The following is a 19,481-nucleotide window of genomic DNA, read 5'->3' as shown; positions in this document are numbered from 1 at the left end:
GGCTCATTTGACGGATAAGTGATACTCCTTTTTGGAGCTGATTACAACCGTTAATTCACTACGATTCATTGAAAGTGTCGTCGTAATGTGTTAAAACTGAGGTAAATCGAAGTAATTGACGTTTTTTTACAATTAATTTCATTACCTGAAGGAATTATTTATCTATCCAATTTCTGTCTATTCATTCCAAATCTTCGAACTGTGTGAATTTACATGTGAAGCACGTCGGAAAAATTAGACATCAGTTCGGATAATCGAGGTTTCACTAAATCGTCAATTTAACAGGTATGTGTTATGCAAATTGCATCGTGCTTGGTCTCGTTTTAATCAGGAAAATTTAAGAAATATTAAATGATAAATAAAAACGAAAGTGTATCGAGGCACTACTGTACAAAATGGAATTGTAAAAAATCGATGATCACGTCAGGATAGAAGTTCGAGTCGCATTAGAATCGGAAACGGCGAACACCAGGCGTACGTCCATTTCTGCGGGTTTCGCAGGAACCCATGAAAAATGTACATTGTTCTTCTGATCGTCCTCGTCCCGCTGATCTCCCCCGTCTTCCTCTTCCTCTTCGTGGAAGGCGGTCGTTCTTCCACGGTAGCTTTTATTTCGTTCGTCCTTCGAACTGCACGAAATAACTGGACGTCGAAACGAATGGCGGAATTATGCCGCGGAGGATCGTACGCCCGGTTCTTCCCGCGGCGCGGCGTAAAAACCGTTTCGGACTAGATCGGTCGCGGTGGGGATCGCGTGGCGATCGGTTTGCCAACCGAACCTTTCGGTCCGGGCACAAATACAAGGGGCAAGGGGGAAACGGGGCCGTATCGAGCGAATGATAACTAGCCGTGGACCGATCGACGATCGTGACAAACTGCGATCGATTCGCCCGCTCGGATCTTGTCCCATTAGTTTCGAACTGGGCGCGCCTTTTTGCATTTGTCGCGCGCGCGCACGACTCCCGGCTCCCTTCTTACTCGCTGTTTTGCGAGCATGCTTGCGCGCCCTACCGAAATGACTTCATTTTGCAATGTTGTTGCTCTCGGGAGGATCGGTCCGATAAAAGAACGAAAATTGAATCTCATTGCGAGCTGGCGGAAGCTCGAAAAAACGAAAGAACTTTTCTGCCCGGTACGTCGGTGACCTCGAGGATGCTCGAATTAATTGCTAATCGCTTCGAGCTGTTCGCGAATCCAATAAAAATAAACGAAGCTGTTCTGATTTAAAAAATATTCATTGCTCAATGAATTATGGAGAGGAGAATTGTTTCTGAGAATGCTTCTTGCTCCGTGTGTTCGTGAGCAGTATCGCGTCGCAATAATTCCGCTCGCTGAAACACGTTCGGTGTTGGACGAGTCCCTCGAACACTGAGGTCTTAATTGCCCAGGTGAATTTTAATGCCTATCGCGTGCCTAATTAATTAGCCGGCCGAAAAGCGATCGCCCTAAAGGAACAACAACCGCGATCTGATCTATGATACCGACACCGATCTTTTCGTCGTCGATCGGCAACACCGTAACAGCGCAACATTCCAAAAAGAATGTAGCCCCGCGGGACGAGAGCCACGAGTCGAACAGAGGTGACTAAATTTCGATTCCGGTTCCCCGTGCACACCCATGCCGATCAAATTTTTACGCGTACGTTTCCGCGAACCCGACGCGCCACGGAGCCTCGATAAAATCGAGCCCGGGGAAATATACGATCGTGTTTGCTGCGGTTATGTTTGCCAGTAAATTCCCGAATTTGTCGAAAAACGAGTGGAACAAATAGAGAGAACGCCCGTCGAACGGGGCAAATCCCGACTCGTTTCTTTCTCCGCTCTTTCTCTCTCTCTCTCTCTCTCTCTCTCTCTCTCTCTCTCTCTCTCTCTCCAGGCCGAGCCACGGGGAAGCGCGTGTTCGATGCTGAAAGCGCTGCGTGTCGGCCGTTCGAACGTCGGGTTCCCGACTGGTTCCTGGATCACTTCTGACATATTTTGTTCGTTTGACTGCTGAGAGGCGAGCTGAAACTTCCTCCTGTCACGGCTCGCCGCCGTGGCATCCAATATGAATCATATAACGGAGACACATAAACATCAACGTGCCTAACCCCTTCGCCGTGCTCGACTGGACGGGAATCAAATGGCTCTCCGAGGCCGGATGATTTATACACGGCGCGGCCTGTCCTCTCGATATTCGGAGAGTCGCCTGGACAATCGCGAAAGACAATGCTCGTATTCGTAACGGGACAACACCCACCCGCCAGATATTAAAGTCGTTTTCCGTTTAGCCGATCGCGCCGTGCCGCGCCGCGCGCCACGCTGCGAGAGAATACCGCTCTCGCCTCGGCCCGGAGCGATCCAGCTTTATGACCGGCTTGCGAAACCGGGTTTCATAAGCTGGCTTTCAATTTAAATATTCCGAGGAAGTAAGCAAGCTGTAGCTCTCGAACGGGTCACAATTTATTCCGGCATTGTTCGGCCTAGCGGCGCTGTTTTCCATAAAGTAAGTGGAGCGAATTTCATGTTCTCGCTGGACCATTCAGCCATTCGCGCCCCTCCCCCTCCCTCCTCATCATCGTTCTCCTTCTCCTCTCGAGGATTGCCGGTATATTCTACGTGCGATCGGAGACTCTCTCGAAAATCGAATGTATCGAAGATCACTGGTAGTCGCCGATGCGGAATAATGGATTAGACCGGGGGGGCTAGATTTGTAACGTGGGTCGGTTCAGGAAACTCGAGGGTCGATGGCTCGTCTGCTCGGTGTTATTCTCGCTTCTCGTGGAAGGGGAAATCCGGATCATCCCCTAGTCGGAATCCTAGTCGGAAACCCCATCGACGGGTCTGGAGGATGCCCGCAGGCCGTACCGTTCGCACAATGCGAGTAAACAAGTGAAAATTAAATTTGAAAATTGCCCACCTACAGCCCGGTTGTTCGAACCGCCTAAGCGGACCGGTCAACACCGTTTAATCGGAATCCTCGTACCTCCGGCACGCTTTTGCCCCCGACCTGTTTGCTCCGACCGGCGCATAAATATTCATATGAAGGGATTAGCGAGATTTTTCGGGTGTCGTGCAAATTTACACTACCTCGAACGGCTCCCATGATAATCGTCGCCCGCTGATTAAATGGAATACGGTTTCCGAGAAGATGTAATCTGTTTCGCGGAATTTTTTCGTTTGTCCGGGTGTCGAGACTGCGGTCCTGTTATCTTAGAAGAGGGTCGAAACCTACGGATGTCCACGCAAAATGGTTATTTTCTAAACAAATGTCTGGACCCCTAATGTTTTCGTATTTACTCTTAAATATTTCATCCCGCAGAACTCGTATTAATATAACATAACCAGTTAGCCCTTACGCTATACCCTCGAGTCAGATTTTAATTTGAAACAGTCGGAAAAGTAAAAGGATCCAAGAGTAGGATCTAATTTTTATTTTGCATAAAGATTCGCAGTCTATCGGACTAACTGTAACATAAGCTGTAGCGCAATTGGTCAAATCCGAGCTCCCGCAACAGAGTTAAAGTGTCAATGTGCAAAGCTGACTCGAAAGCACGGTTTGAAAGGTAAAAGTTCAATAAACGAAGCCGACGGTTTGAAGAATGGTTTCGAAAGGTAAAAGTTCAATGCGCGAACAGTTCTATTCGATCCGCGGATCGAGCGTATCGCGAGCAGAACGCGTCGAACACGCAGGAAATTCGGGCCGAGATTGGTCCGGTTGTTGAACACGTGAGAAATATCGTGTGACTATCGAATTAGCGAGATTCTTACATATATAGAATCGGCGTAGAAGGAGCGGAGGGTACAGGGGCAGGGACCTGAGATGCACGCAATGATTCCGCATCGTTTCTACGACCTAGGACCTAACCTAGGTGGTAGCCGAAAAGAGAGACGCGGTTATGGGCGTTCGGTTGTGTGAAAGTAGGATAACGCGAGACGTGGTCGAAGACCAACGAAGGGTGACGGAACGAGCCGAGGGGACTTTGGTTAACGAGTGCGGGCGAGAAAGAGATCGACGAAATTACAGGCCGTCGCGGAAAGGGATGGAAAACGGAGTCACGACAGCCCAATGGGGGGGAACCGAGTGTGACGCCAGTAGAGAGGGTCACCGATGACGGTGGCGCCCCCCTAGCGGCCCAAGCCAGAAGGTAAGGTTAGTCAGTCGCCAGCCGTCCGAGGACGATACACGTTCTGTTCGCGTCTCTGCCGATTTCACCCTCGCAGTCCAACCGACGACTGTGGAAAATACGCGCGAAAACAGGTGGCAACGCGAAGTGACATTGCACAGTGTACATACAGTGTATCGGAACCGCAGTGAACACCCTATAACAATATCCTCGATTGCCTGTCGCGGTGAGATTTTCAGTGGCGTGCTGTGCTTCGAAAAGACCGGCAAGCGCCGCAGCGTGTTTCGATATCCTTCGACGAGTTTGGATATTTTCTTCGGTCAACCAGTGCTGTTAGAAACGATCGTGGGAAGGATTGTAACTTTCCAAGGAAGCGTTTCCATCGGGGAAATGTATCGGGAAATTCGTGTCCTCGTAAGAATCCCATGCTGAGGTTGTCTCGAGGTTTGGCAACGCCTGCTGTCCCTCCGGTCGACCGTCATGGGTAGCTCGCCTGTGGGCCGACGTAATACAGGATAGAGGCAATTTGAGCGAGTTTAAGAGAGTTTAAAGCACGCTCGGCGCATTGTCACGCGGAACGGAACGGAACGGATCGGATCGGATCGACGCTGGAACAAGCCTGTGTGCACAGATTCCAGGCCAGACGGTCCTGGCGTCGAAGTGAAAACACACTCGGTCGCGCGACGAAAAGTGACGCGAGCGACCGTGAGAAAAAGACCGGCTACGTTTCTCTCCACGCCGAGGGACGGCTGAGATAGTACGCTCGCTGTACGTTCCACTCGTGCCTCTGCGTGTCCTGTGCACAGGGTGCCAGGAAATTATATGTCACGACCACCGTAGTAGCGTCATTCCCTACGGAGATCTCGCGAAATTGCCCTTGACCTTCAAATGTAGGTTCGAAAGTCAGATCTTTTGCCGCGTGTCGTACGCATCACGAGGACCAATTTTGTCAAAGGAGCTGAACCATTTCCTCAAAAAATTATATCAGATTTCGAACAATTCTTAAACTCAACACTGCTATGAGAATAAAGTTCCTTACAATTATTCTTGTAATACTCATCGCGAGGATCAATTTTGTCGAAGTCAAATTTTTAACTGTTTTTAAATCGATTTAGACTAGTATACAGTAAGAAATTTTCTTTCATTATTTTTAGGGCGTCTTTATATTTCTTTATCTCAAGAATACGAGGATCGACAATTTAGCGATCAAGAGTTGACACAGTGACGTCCGAGTCCACACATTGTGGACCAATGAACACCAGCATTTATTGGCGAATTATCGTCTGACCTAGACCTGATCTTGATTGCTAAATTGTTAATCGAATAGCAGGAAATCGTAACAATTTAGAATTCTTGAAATCGGGACGAATCACGGTGGTTCTGACAAATTTCCTCGCGCTCTGTGTACATTTTCCAACTCCTCCCGCCCCTCCATTCGTGTGGACCAATGGTTTAATTTTGTTACCAGTTCCTCGCATACATCGACCTTCGGTCCAGTTTTCATCGGACTTGGACTTTAATTTATTTGACCGAACATTCTTGACGAAATGTCGCACGTGATCTAGAAGAAGGGGCAAGTTTGAAGATGGAGGTTTCGAAGACAGTTTATGGTTCTCAGGCAGTAAAACGACATACGCTCGTGTCGGAATTGGACCGGTGACAAATTTCGACACCGGCCGGAAAAGACCGTCGAAACCGCCATTTCTTGACGTTTTTCTTCCCGTGGAACTGTGCCGCGTTATCGACGGTCGGATACTCATTGGTTCAACGACTGCTTTTCCGGGGGTTATGTTTTTGTTTCTGGTGATACAAAACTAGTGTGCAATTATTAACGTGTGAACAATTTGTGCATTACTTTAGGATTACCTTGTGAGCATCAGTGTGAGGTGTACCGTGGATGTGTTTATTTTTCTCGTGATCGTTAACGGAGAGAATCTTGAGAGAAAGAGAGAGAAAGAGAAAGAGAGAAAGTATAATAGAGTCGTTCGAGAGTTGTTGATGATGGTGATTCTCGGAAATGGAGTAAATACACTGCGTGTTCCCGTCGAAATATGAGGAGAGCGCCTTTCTGCGAGCCGAGGGAATTGATTTCGAGCGAAAATGTATCTCACGCGTGTGTTCTTGGTACTCCTACTGGCTGTCAGCTCGAGGTGCGTTGCGTTTTAAATTTCTCCCGCCATTTTCTTTTTCTTTTGCAATGCGAAATAGGTGTTACGTACAATCACTTGTACCGTACAGTTTAATTACATCCTGATTAGAATTACACGTAATCGCCTAGAATGTTATTCAGTTTTCCCTTTTTTCTGATTTAATTGACGCGCATAAGCATGCGTGCAAAAAATGCCGCGCCAAGCGTAAAAACACTGCAGCATACTATAAGAAACCGGTACTATAAATATTGATGGTTTTCAATGGATATCGCGTGGTTCATTGGTCCCGCGTTGCCTTAATGACAGTCAATGAACGGTAGAGCTGTGAAAAATTCATTGAAATTCATTGAAATGTCACGTTTTCTTGCAAATTTAAATGTCACATCGGATCGCTTTATAACAAGATACTGCTAATCGTTTCATTTATTAATTGTCTTTACAGCCTAATCGTTATACAGTACGATAACTGATTCGCATTAATAGAAGATCTTAGTCCAAAATGGAAATTGTAGAATCGAAGTAAACGTTAAAAATATATTCTATTAAGGAGTGATAATGCGAATTTCGATTTTCGGAAATTTTGGATATATGTCTTCGATTTTTTCCAAAATAATTTGTTTCATTTTATTCGATCGTTTATGTTAATAATTAAAAAAAAGAAGTCAATAGTATTTAGTTCTAACGATTAACACGTTGGCTGCCATGTCACCCATATGTGGGTGACGGAATTATTTGTCTAGGTTTTAAAAGAAATTTTGACGTTAATATATTTATTGTACCAAGTTTGATTAGGATTTGTAAAATGCACGAAAGTCGGAGGACTGCTTAATTTCATTAAATAACTTACGTTGATTTTATGGAATTTTTGGGGTTTCTAGTTTGGCAGTCAAAGTGTTAAATATTACAATTATGATCTGGACAATTAGAGTTTTCAGATTTTTGGAATAATATTCGTTTTTGAGTAAACCTACCTGTAATCAATTTTGATCGCGACTAGCTAAGAATTTATTGTCATAAATTATACAGTGAGCAATTGCCGTGGGCGTGCCAGTCGCCAAAAAGTCTAATCGCAAGGCCGCTGTCAAGATTCCAAAGTAAAAATTTCAGATCGTAAAGCGATCAGAGTATACGACTTGTGAACAACCAAAAAGGATGGTTACCGAACATCGAAATTATCCAGTACACAGCCTGCAATTAACGCCCGGTGACTGGTTCACGCAGTAAACGCGAACGTTTAACTATTTGTTTATCGCCTGCGTCGATCGCGATTTCATCAAGCCCGTTTAATCGATCCTATACGTACTTTCGAAGCTGGTGATTTTAACTGGGGTCGTTACGATTGCAGATGCATGTGCTCGAGCGGATACACCGGCCAGAACTGCGAGAACGAGTATATTCCCTGCAACCCGTCGCCATGTAAAAATGGGGCCACGTGTCACGACATTAATGGTTTGGACTACGAGTGCAAATGCCCTGAAGGTAAGTCCTGAATTCCTTTTAACTTATAAACGACATTTCGCCCGTGCATACTTCTCTCGATTATACCTAATCGTTTCATGCGGTTCGAGAGTCGCAAGATTGAGAAATTCACGGGTTCACGATGTTTCAAAACTGTTCCTCGAGACACCATAAACTGGTACGGGTAATGCATGTTGTTTATGATGCTTTCAGTTTGCGAAGCAAGTCTTTCCTATCAATTTATGTCCCATACAAGGCGTATGGAGAAATGTTGGTACTTCGTTAATCCAACCATCTTTTATAAAATCCTTTGGATATTCAGTTTTGGAACATCATGTGCAAAGTATGCATGTTTCCAGTAGTATTCAATTATAACTAGACTGTGGATCTTCATGTATTAGTAACATTTGCAAAGTACAATGTACGATCACGTTTATGTTGACAATCATAAATGATGTCACAGTAGGACCTCGATTATCCGAACCTTCGATGTCAAAAGTTTTTAGAATTCCATCATATACTATTTGTGTGTTTTATGCTTGTTTCATTCTAGAGTCTGTCTGTTTCTTTTTCTGAAATAATTTATGAGGATCCGGTGTCTAATTATGGTTATCAAAGTAGTGACTGTGTTATTTAGTAGTGATTCCCGCAAATCGTCCCTACGGGATTGAGCAACCGCGACAGTCCATCTGCAAGACCCCAGCGGATCCATAAAAAATCGATTATTGCCCCGGAGCAATTCATTAAGCCATGTTTAACGATCGTTGCACCGAAAGGATTGACCCGCCCAATCCGTCAATTAAAATCACAATCAATACGCTCGACAAAGACCGCGAAAAGTCGGTGCGACTCGGAACGAGCGCTTCCCACAGGAGCGATCGGCGACAAGGTTCACAATTTCATGAACCTCGGCCTGCAATCACGATCGTTCCCGAAAACTTGTCTTTCTCACGAATTGAAAAGATCGACAGGGCCTCCGCTCTGGACTGGTTCGTCGCGAAAACCGCTTGGAATGCGTCCGAGAACAAAGGGGTTGGCCGGTTACGGGCGCGACTCGGCATTTCGGCGTAGGAGGAATCTTTTCGAAGAAGTCGCGTTCCACGTTCCACTCTGTTTACCGCGGGAAGAAAGTTTGCGCGTTGCCCGTTGCCCGTTGCGCAACCTTGTCCCCGGCGATGGACGAGAGAGAAAGAGGGTCCTCGTGGAGAAGAGAACGTAGAAGGGGGACCGGGGGTAGACAAAAGAACGTTCGCGGGGGCAATGATTAGTCGGCGCAACAGGTACAACTTAAGCCAGGGGTGATGGCCATTTACGTGCGTGTGTGCACGGTGGATGGTTAATGTAAAGCCTAGGGTCAGCCTAGCGTGGCCTCCTCGGTGCTCGGATCACAATGCGTGGTCCTGTCGTTCCCAGGCGGACCACAACCATGGCGACCCCACCTTCTTTCGCTTCTTCCACAGGCCGACCTTCCGTCTTTCACGCCGCTCTGCCTTCGGTCGCGCGCCTTTTCCCGTTAAAGAAGCCCCCTCCGACTTTTCCGCTGTCTTGCTCCGTCGATGAGTATCCGTCCGTGGCTCTGACACGGTTCACACTATCAGCGCTTCACCCGAAGCCTGAATATGTAGGCTTGTTCGGTTCAGGGGGTAATGCGGTGTATCGTATTCACGAGAAGCGGTTCCCTTTTTTACCCCTGCGGTTTCTCACAGCTTCGACCCCTGGAACTATGTTTCCCCGGGACCTTATTAAAATTTGTAAAAGTTGCGAAACCGAGTTATCCACTAATAAGCGTTTTGATGAGCTGGGCATTCTTCCTGCCTCGTAATACTGGTACCCTGTAGCATACGCAGGTCGATTTTAAACATTTTTCTTGTCGAAACTCTATACAGTGAATCTATCGGCTGGCCCGTCGACTCTCTCAACACTTGCCCTTATCAGTACGAGTTTCAAACTAAACCCGTTTTAACCCTTTGCGCTCGAAGCCATTTTAACTCCAAAACGAAACATTTCTTCCGACCTAGAATATTTCCCTTCTATTTTTTCATGCTATACGAAAGTGGTGCAATTTACTCGTACAGTACTGAAATGTTTAGTAATTTATTAAATACAAACAAATTCAATAATGTAAAAATAATGATACAGGAATTTTTAATGGCGCCTTACAGTCGCCATTCGAGTGCTAAGGGTTAACACTTTGACCGCCAAACTAGAAACCTCAAAAATTTCATAAAATCAACGTAAGTTTTTTAATGAAATAAAAATTTAAAGAAATTAAATGTGTGATATTAAGTAGTCCTTCAATTTTCTTGAATTTTACAGATCCTAATCAAATTTGGTGCAATGAATATATTAACGTAAAGATTCATTTCAAAACCTGGACAAATAATTCTGTCACCCACATATGGATGATATGGCAGTCAACGTGTTAAAAGAAATATGAACGATTGCGTTGCATATTCCGTCCGTTTTCAAAATTTACATTCGCGCATCGAGTTCCAGAGATGCGTCTGTTTTCGCACTCGGTATGTTGCACGCCTAACGACGCGGGGTCGCAGGGAGAGGTCTGAATAATTCAGGCCGTCGACGCACCGCCGAATTACGGCGGCAGGTTGCTATCACTCTAGCACCGGCGCGGCGTGCTCTCATTGCAGTGAGTTCCCCTAATTTCGGCGATTAATGGGTAGCCGAGACGAAACGAAAGGAAGCCACCTTGTCCCTTTATGCCGGCGCACCTAGAGCCGGTGAGTGCTCATGAATTTTACGAGCCGGCCATTGGTACAAATAACCACGTTATGTCGCGGTCGCGTTAGGCGAGGCGTCTGTTTAAAACTGTGGAGGCTGGTCGCGCGCAGCGGTCGAGGATCGAAACGAGCCGGGGCCCAATGCGTCGCGCGTTTCATTCCGATCTTCCCCCGGGCGGTTTTCGTTTAACGAGGCCGCCGTCGAATTGTCTGCAATTACCTCGTTTCTGCTCGGGGCGACGCTTTCTTCGTGGCACGGCGTTGCAACGGATCGCCGCGCGTTCTTCCCGCGTGGTTCTACGACGCGTTCGTAGCAACAACCAGTGAAAATCAAAACGTATAAAAGGCGTATCTCGATCACGTGCTCCTAATGGCCATCTGTGCTCGAGGAACGCTCGTTCTGGTTGTTCCTTATACAGAGGCCGGACGAGGGACGAGGCCATAACTATTCCGGAGTCCGAGCGTTACGTGGAATCGTCGAGACTCATCTCGACGAGTTTATCCGTCGATTGTTTGACGTTATTGCTGTACCGTGCCCTTTTTTTTCTTCTTTCACCGATGATGCGTGTCCAGTGTCCCTTCGTATAAATACTCGCCACGGACGGACGCTCGGCTAGTTATTACCGGAGCCTTCGAAATTTATTCGTCTGCCCGGCCGTAATCTCGTCGAATATTTTCGATCCTCCTTTTTCCCCCCGGGGAAGAGGAATAGGGAACTCTCGAGCCGCGGAGGTATTTACAACAAGCTCGTAACTATTTCCTACGAGCAGTTCCGCGCTCTCGAAATGATTTGCTCGTGTAGTTAGTTATAATGGTTCAATTTGCAACACTAGCTCGCTTCTACCACGCTCTTACCCCCGTGTCTTCTCTCGTTTCTCTGCCGGTTATTTTTTTTTCGCCGTCGACTTTCCTTCCTGACAGTGGCTGGAAAGAGGGAAAGAGAGAGGAGGAGGGTGGAGGGAGCGGAGGCCCCGTTCGAGAGAGGCGTTTTTTGCCGAACGATTATTTTCCGAAGAGGAAGAAGACCCCTTTCAGCTGTTAGGTCGAGGTTGTAACTATCCCCCTGGTGAGCCGCGGGACTCCTCGAGACTAGCCTCTCTCGTCGATTTGGTCGCATACCCACTACCGCCTAGTCGTAATGGTTCAATTTGCAGCATCCCGGTTTCTCGGCTCCTCCGTTCGAGGCGTGTTTCTTTCCTCTCTTTCGCGCTGAGCACGAGCCACCTATCCACCTGACCCCCCCCCTCTCTCTCTCTCTTACTCTATCTCTTGTTCCTTACCCCTTTGGTAGGCTACGTTTCCTCGGCTTGTGCAACACACGACGCGCCGATCGTCGTCCCTTCGCCGAGGACGACCTCGGCCCGGCTACAGATTTCCCTGGTCGACGATCCGATCACGCCTCCTCCATTCCATTCCGCTAATTAGAAACTGCTCTATCGAGCGCCGGTTAAACGATTAACCGCACGCCCATAGATTAATCGGTCGCGCGAGGGAGATAGCAGATTAAACGGGGACGAAGCGCGACCGGAGTATAAGCGTTGTACTTCGTTCTTCTCCGCTTCTCGTTCTCTAGGCGCATCCTGATTCTATTTCTCGTATTACCCTCTAAATTGAATACCAATGGGAGGGGGGAAGGGGGAGCCGAGGGAGAGGGGAAACACGACGCTTGTCCGATCTTGATACCGCGCGCTTCAACGATTAAATCGTTCTTTTTCTCTCTCTCTCTCTCTCTCTCTCTCTCTCTCTCTCTCTTTCCGTACAGCACCGAGCACGAATTCCACGGTTTTATGGAGTTGTACCGGGGATCCGTTCGAGTCATCGAGCCTCGTGCATCTCGAGTCCAATTTCTCGCGGCCGTTCCCGCCTCTTTTCCGTTCGTAGACCAGTCTTCGGTTCAATTAAAACGGGTTACGATTCCGTTGGTAGCCGATCGGCCAGGATCGATTTTATTGCGATCGCGGACATGGACATGCGCACGCGCGCTTACTCTCGTCGTGGAGATCGCTTACAGCGGTCTCTCGCTAACGCGTTTCTGCTCGCCGTCCTCTCCCACCGGCGAAACACGTCGAGGAAGAGGCACCGGACGGTTATACGCGATCCGGCTGATTTATGTCAACGCGCGGATATAAAGTGTTGTAGTATGGCTGGGAGAAGCACGGTGCCGGAGAAACAGCCGGACAGAGACACCCGGGCTGGGGACATACGCTCGTTTCGCAATTCCGGCCGACCCCTCGTTCCCCGCTTCGACTATTACGCAAACTGCTTTTGCACGAGGGTTGCCGACGATGTGGATCACGAGGCTATCTTCGCGCGTTCGGTGACACTTTCGCAAAAATTGCAAAATTGTCGCTTACAGGGCGTTTCGCTTACAGGAAACGAGGAATAATATTTTTTGTTTGACGCCTCGTTCTCGGGAAAAACGAGTTGGACATCGGTTGAGTTCGCGTGTTCTCGTATTTGCAGGAAATAGAACCGGTAGGTCATGACCAGACGCGTTAACCGATTCTCTCGTTGAGTAGCTTGCGTATTCGTGTCCACCGGAAGTTTATTAATAGGATGGTCAATAATTGTGCTGCACCGAAAAGAGGTTTCAACGTCTTCTTTTACATAGTAATATCAAACTGATTTATCAGTTTGAAATTGCCGTTGCTGTTGAAGGATCTACCGGAAAGTCTTTAGCCATGGATCGTATCCTTAAATCGGTAACTTTGCTTATTTTGCATATCATGAAAAATATATTCATTTTTGTGTCAGGACAGTGACTTCGGTCATTGATACTACTCGGCACAAACCTCGTCAGTCCATTGACCGGTTTTCTACATCTATGATTATCTGGGACTCGTATAATTTACATGATTCCGTGGGAATCGTAGATGCCTAATGAGCGCCGGGGCACGGAGTCGAAACACAGCCGTGATTAACGGAGAAATCTGCGCCCGTGGCTGGCTGAACACCGTTGTCGCCAATAGAAAATAATCTATCGCCATTTCCGCAACGGTACTCGAATTTTATCGGCGATCCGTGGGTCCTGGCTCGCTCGACGCGTCTGCCCACGCGTCGATAATTCGCGTGTTCCTCGTTGCGAGACCAATCGAAGCGACATCCCGGCGATTATTTATCGACACCTCCGCGTTACATTGTTCCCGCTCTCTCGCGGTCCACGGACGGACGAGCGAACGGTTAATTAAAATTTGCGCTTCTTTCGCTCGCTCGAAATCTCCCGAGTCATCTCGCCGCGCGCGTCCGGTTGCCGCCGCGACGAATAATTAATAGCCGGGAACATCTGGACACAAAGGAAGCGCTCACGACGACGTCTAACAAGTGTCCTCGCGGCGTGCCTCTATTCTCGCGCATTGTCAAGGCTCGTCTAACTCTATCCCGGCGCACGTCGTCACTCCATTCCCGACACTTTGCCAGGCTCGTCCAGCTGTTCGCCTCCGCTTCGTAGGTGGCTAGCGCGCACGAGGTTCTTCATAAGTCACCAGGATACTTGCTCGTTTTGGGAAAAGTTTCCGCGGTAATGTCTTATTCCTAGCAGACGATTCTTTCTTGTACGCTACCTCGTTGTCACAGCTGAATTACGTGGTGAAACATCAATGCGGTCTTCTGTCTGCCCTGTGACCAGTGTTCCTTCTCGAGAATTTCTCGAGAAATTTTATAATCGATTATTTCTCATTTCTCGAGAAATTTAAATCTAGGAAAATTCTTATGAATCTCATTTATTTTATAACATAGTTTCGGAAATGAATTTTCAGTTAACTCAAATTGCATATTACTAATCAATCGCGTACGTATGAGCACATATACAGGCAGCATATCAATGCCTACGTATGCATGTTCGCAATGTGAAAATTTATGCGATGTGAGGTAATGCACACCCAAAAGGACACCCAATCTTCAGCAACTTTTGGATGTTCTGTATACATCCACAGAAAATGAACAAAATTTTTCTACGGCTACAGATTTTGTTACAAAAAAAAAGAAGTGGATTGTATGATTCTACATTAGACGCATTATGCTTCTTAAGAAGTCATTTCAAAACAAAAGCGTAATGTTTCACTTTATAAAAGTTTAGTTTTACGATAAACAAATTTATCGGTTATATTTATCATCTATTTTTTCCTTGTTTTTAAAGTTATGTACATATTGAACAGAAATAAACACAGAGTTAAAGTTTTTTGCCCTTTCGATAAATATTATTAACGATATTCCAAATATTATAAGTTTCCCAATATTTTTTCATTTTATTAAAAATTCTCGAGAAATTTCGAGAAATATAGTCTTACTTCTCATTTCTCGAAAAATGAAAATTGTTGAGAAATCAGGAACACTACCTGACTCTAACAAATGCTATAAAATTTAGTACGCAAGGTCAGATTGTTAGAGGACCATAAAGAATTCGTGAGAATAATTAATTGAATAGAACGATAGAATCGTTCAGCGATAGAATATTCGTCAACGTAATGATTAGACTGCAGATTTTAAGCATTTGTGACAAAAATAAGTCAAATACAAGATTAATAAAACCTTGGAAGAATTTAGTGACATTGTTCTACGATAGGGGAAAATACACTTATGTTTAATTTTAGTTTCTCGTGATTGGCTTGGACAATTTTTATTCTGCAGAAAGATCCAGGTAACTTTCGCTGCGACAAATTTAGAAATTTCTGCTTCATTTCACGACTTACATATATGTCTCGTTCTACATGCACTGCTCGGGTGTCCATTGGCTTGTGGGTAACGAAGTAGGTGTCCGCGATACCGGTGTCGTAATGTACTTTTCTGTGGCTGGAAACAAAGCTCCCGTGGCCGTTTCGCAGTCACTGTATTAGTGGGTTTCGATGCAGGTGCACGGATAGAAATTGAAATTTTGCGTGGTCGAAGGCAGTTTGTCCGTCCGTCTGATGTCTTCTGTGTCGCTGATGGTGTCCGCGTATGAAATCCTCGTGGAATTTCCTTGGGTGGATGGGATTGAGTAGTAATGGAATCTGCGTAGTAGGTGGTACTGTCTAATGACTTCGAAAAAGTTGAACGTACTGTATCGTTCTTTGATCCATAAAATCATTTCGTACAGTCATCTTTACTGGCAACTTCTAATGTACTTCTACAGTTGTGTTATTCACTCAATAAAATTGTTCTTTAGGTCATTACTCACTAATCTACCAAACATATTACGAGTGACATTAAATTTTTATTTCACTTCTTGCGCAATTATTTGCTAAATAAAATTATTATTTAGCTCTTCATAATGCTATTTTGTTTCCCGTAGTAAAGTACAGGTCTCGCTGAAGAGGTCTCCTAGAGGTGTACAGGTCTCCTATTCTAGAGAGGTATTCTTCAGGTGTTCTGTTTTTAAACGAGTAGATCCAATTGTTATGGTGGATCGGGTTCGCAGAAGGTACAGAGCAACCTTCGGGAAGCGTCTCTGAAAAGGGTACCTAGAGATCGCTCAGAAATTTGATAGCCTGCCGCGAGAAATAGTTCTATTACGTTTACGAAGTCAGGTACAGAGACTCGAATAACCGACACGAGACTTTGAACTGGAAGCTCTAGCTTGCGTAGTTCCGTGGCTCGGACTCATTTATCGTGCCCACGCCACCTTTTATGAGAACGAAATGCCACCAGTATACCGATACCCTTAGCTGGAACCAGCCACGGACTACAACGACCGGTATCTGTCACTGTCCGGAGCCGGTGCGAGTGAACCGTGGCGATACTTGTCCCTAGGAAGCTTCTGTGACTCCTCTATTCAACCGTTTCATTCAATTATTTTACGGAACGAACCACGATTTCCATTCGAAAAGTCGGCGCCTCTTTTCAAAACCCTTTCTCATTTTTATGAACTGGGATTTATTTCGAAAATTTTCAAAACAGAACGGAAGGTGCAGAAAGTATCTCGCAGCTCCATAAAATATTTTAACCCATTTCGGGAAGCTTGTAAATGAACAATAGCTTTCTTTTCGAGTTTGATGTAATCTGGAATTCGATAGCCGGGCCGAACCGATCTCTATTGGATTCGAATTTCAGCAAATTGGATGACAAAGATGGATATTTATGTAAACACGTGCACGTTCTAGTTGACCTCCGCCATTGAAATCGGTCCTTTGGCAGAGGTCAGTGGTCGTCTAATCGAGCGCACACCCTCGTGTCGTCGAATATCGACGAACAGTTGCGAACCTGCGCGACAGGGCCGGCTTTCCCACGATTTCGGACGAATCGGCACAGATGCAACTGTGAACCCTTTCTCGTTCGTATTTGGGGGTCGCGAATATTGCGGCCCTCTCCGGGGAATCGGCCGAAAATCGGGGCGAGCGGTGCATACGGAGCCGTAGCCCGCTCGTAAAACGCTAGCGGTTCCATTATGCGTTCCGGGGGAAGATGAGTCGTGACAGGGCTGTATCCTCGAGTGGCACTCGACGAGGATACGAGAGAGGATACAGGCCTCTCGGAAGTCTCTCGCAGGGGCCCCGGGAGAGAGAAAACGAGAAGCATCGTGGTCCCTTTTGTGTCCGGATCTCCACCGAGGAATGATAAATCCACACCCACGCGGTGTAAACCGAGCCCTGGACATCGTGGAGTAGCCATCGAGCAGCAGAGAATCGGCCGCGCCCCGTGCCCGTGCCCTAGCCCGAGCCCGAGCCCGAACCCGAACCCGAACCCGAACCCGAACCCGAACCCGCCAAGCGCATTTGCACGCGTGTGTGCCCGGCCAGGATATAAATCTGGATTAATTTAATGCATCCGTTGAATCTCAATAACGATCGGCGGCGGGCATGACGTATATTCGGGCCTGAAGCCGGTCCGATTCGATCGGGAGCGACGATAGACGAAAAAATAAAGAAACTCTGTACACTGTGCTGATCGTTCGAGCAGCGAGGATCATTTGTCCTGGAGAAATCCGTCGAGTCGGTTGCTTTTCGCAACGGTGCGTTTCCTGCGAAATGTAATACGTAATTATACGTTCGCTCCTGAAGTTAATTTCCTTTTATGTTTCTGTAATTAGATACTACACGTACCGCTCGATACTCGATGAGAATCGGATCGCGTATCTATGGTAATGCGATAGCATCAATATTTATTAGTACATGTCTAATTGAGAAATGAACCTACGGTACATATCCATGCTACAGATCGTGTACGAATAATATAAACTGATCGCTGTGACTTGGTATGTTTGCTCGGACTACAAAAGTAGGAGAATTAGAATATCAGGCAAAGAGCCTGTCATTCTAGGATCTGTTCCAGAAATGTCTATAAGAAAAACACGATAGTTCGTATCAAATTTCCATGGAGACGAGCTTGTAACTTCCATCCAGCTTTATAAGGCATTGATCTTGTGTGGCGCAGCAAATAGACGTGATTGAAGGTTCCCTCCAAGACAATATCAATAGGTATAAAAGACAGAACGGTTCGGCCGATCGGCGTTCGAACGGGGACTGAAGGCTAGACCATAAACTGCGGGACTAGAGAATACGGGAGCCAGGACGGAAAAAAGAATCGTCTGGTTCGAGTTTGCACACGATTCGCCGGCAGTGATGAAACATTCGGGCCGAATCAAGCAGATGCAAAGGATTCCCTCGGCGAAACAATGGGGCCCCGGGATCGATACAATGGGGGTGGAGCGGGGAGGCGATCTCCATAGAAAGGGGACCACACCCCGTAGAAGGAGAGCCTGCGTTCGCTTTAGCGGCTCGCTGGAAGTCGTTCCAGGGACCCACAAAGACCGTATAGAGTCATTGACTTGCTCGTAAAGCCCGTAGCGCGGTGTGCCAGTACCTTATTCTTGTTTCTCGTCCTCCTCCTCCTCCTCCTCCTCCTCCTACTCCTCCTCTGCCTCTTCTTCGTCTTCGGGACGCGCGAGTCCCCCTATACCCCACCCTATTTCTTCGTCTGCTCTTTTTCCATCGGTTCTTATTCCCCGCTTTCGATACCATCTACGAACTCGGCAACCCTCTCCTCTCGTACTCTTCATATTTTACCATTACCATATCAGGTTCTACTCCGGGAGAGTCTTCTTCACTCTTCTGCCTCCCCCCTCCAACCCCCCTCTCTCCTGTAGTCTATCCGGTTCCTTATTAAATATAGTTACGTAGATGCGCTCACGTACGCGAGCCACGCACCTTTGATCGCTGCCCTGATGATTTCTATATGCTCTCGCCCTACCCCGTGTGTCTTCCATTGCGCCGCGATGAGGGCCAGCCTCGATTATCTTCCGTGTTTAGATATTGAATCCGCCCCTGGGACTTTCCAATTCGCGAAACAGCAAAACCATTGCAAATGAGGCACGGCATCATGGGATTCGAGATGCTCTGCATCCACCACTTCGGGATCGTGCGCTGCTCGACATTATTCCAACAGACCCTTTGCAAAGATCTGTGATATTCGAGTCATCGAGGTTTTCGTTATCCTAAAATTTTACATTCCCTTAAAATGTCAAAGCAGAAATGTGTTGATCCGTAGTACAGAGCAAACGTGGGTGAAGTCCTGGGATCTTCCGTTGTATGGAAACCGTGTAAAACTTGCATGATATCGTCTTATCACAAAGTGATACTGTGTCACTGCCCGCAATTGTCGCTTCGAGCGCCGATTCGTTCTACAAACGGAGTACCCTTGGCCAGGATTCAGCCGGCTGAGGTTGCAGTCGTAAACGCACGGTCCTGTCTACCCTTTTCTTTAGAGTGCGGAGGAAATTCATCTTCGTGTTACACGGTGACACGTATACACTTTGAATATATTAGAAAGGGATACCGGAGGCTGTGGCGAGGAACGCCGGGGCGTTTCGCATACGCTACAGAAGATCACGGCTAGCCTCGCGAGAGACCGCTCTTGAATTCTCACCGAGAGAGAGAGAGAGAGAGAGAGAGAGAGAGAGAGAGAGAGAGAGAGAGACCTGTCTTCCTCTGAAAGCAGCGGAACCGTGCAAAGGGACGAGAGCATAGCTTGCACCGGCGCGAATATGCATACGCAACAACAACGGAGAGATGCACGGCGGGTCTAGTTTGTGTGCTGGTGCCGCGTGTGCGTGCACGT

The 19,481-nt window shown here is 46.9% G+C and overlaps 1 protein-coding gene across 3 annotated transcripts in view; it reads left to right on the top strand.

The window, feature by feature from the left end:
• The window catches only part of N (neurogenic locus Notch protein), a 326,309-nt gene that overhangs the window by 148,511 nt on the left and 158,317 nt on the right, over nt 1–19,481 (top strand). For 2 of the 3 annotated variants that reach the window (XM_076798609.1, XM_076798608.1), the window contains exon 5: nt 7,601–7,734. In XM_076798609.1, the coding sequence (XP_076654724.1) occupies nt 7,601–7,734 (134 nt within the window). Of the gene's footprint in view, nt 1–4,147; nt 4,996–5,573; nt 6,256–7,600; nt 7,735–19,481 lie in introns of those variants that run through there. The other variant, XM_076798610.1, reaches the window with a different exon arrangement.

The sequence above is a fragment of the Halictus rubicundus genome, chromosome 12 (assembly GCF_050948215.1).
Source record: "Halictus rubicundus isolate RS-2024b chromosome 12, iyHalRubi1_principal, whole genome shotgun sequence".
Classification (NCBI taxonomy): Eukaryota; Metazoa; Arthropoda; class Insecta; order Hymenoptera; family Halictidae; genus Halictus; species Halictus rubicundus.
This window is presented reverse-complemented; position numbering and strand designations above follow the sequence as displayed.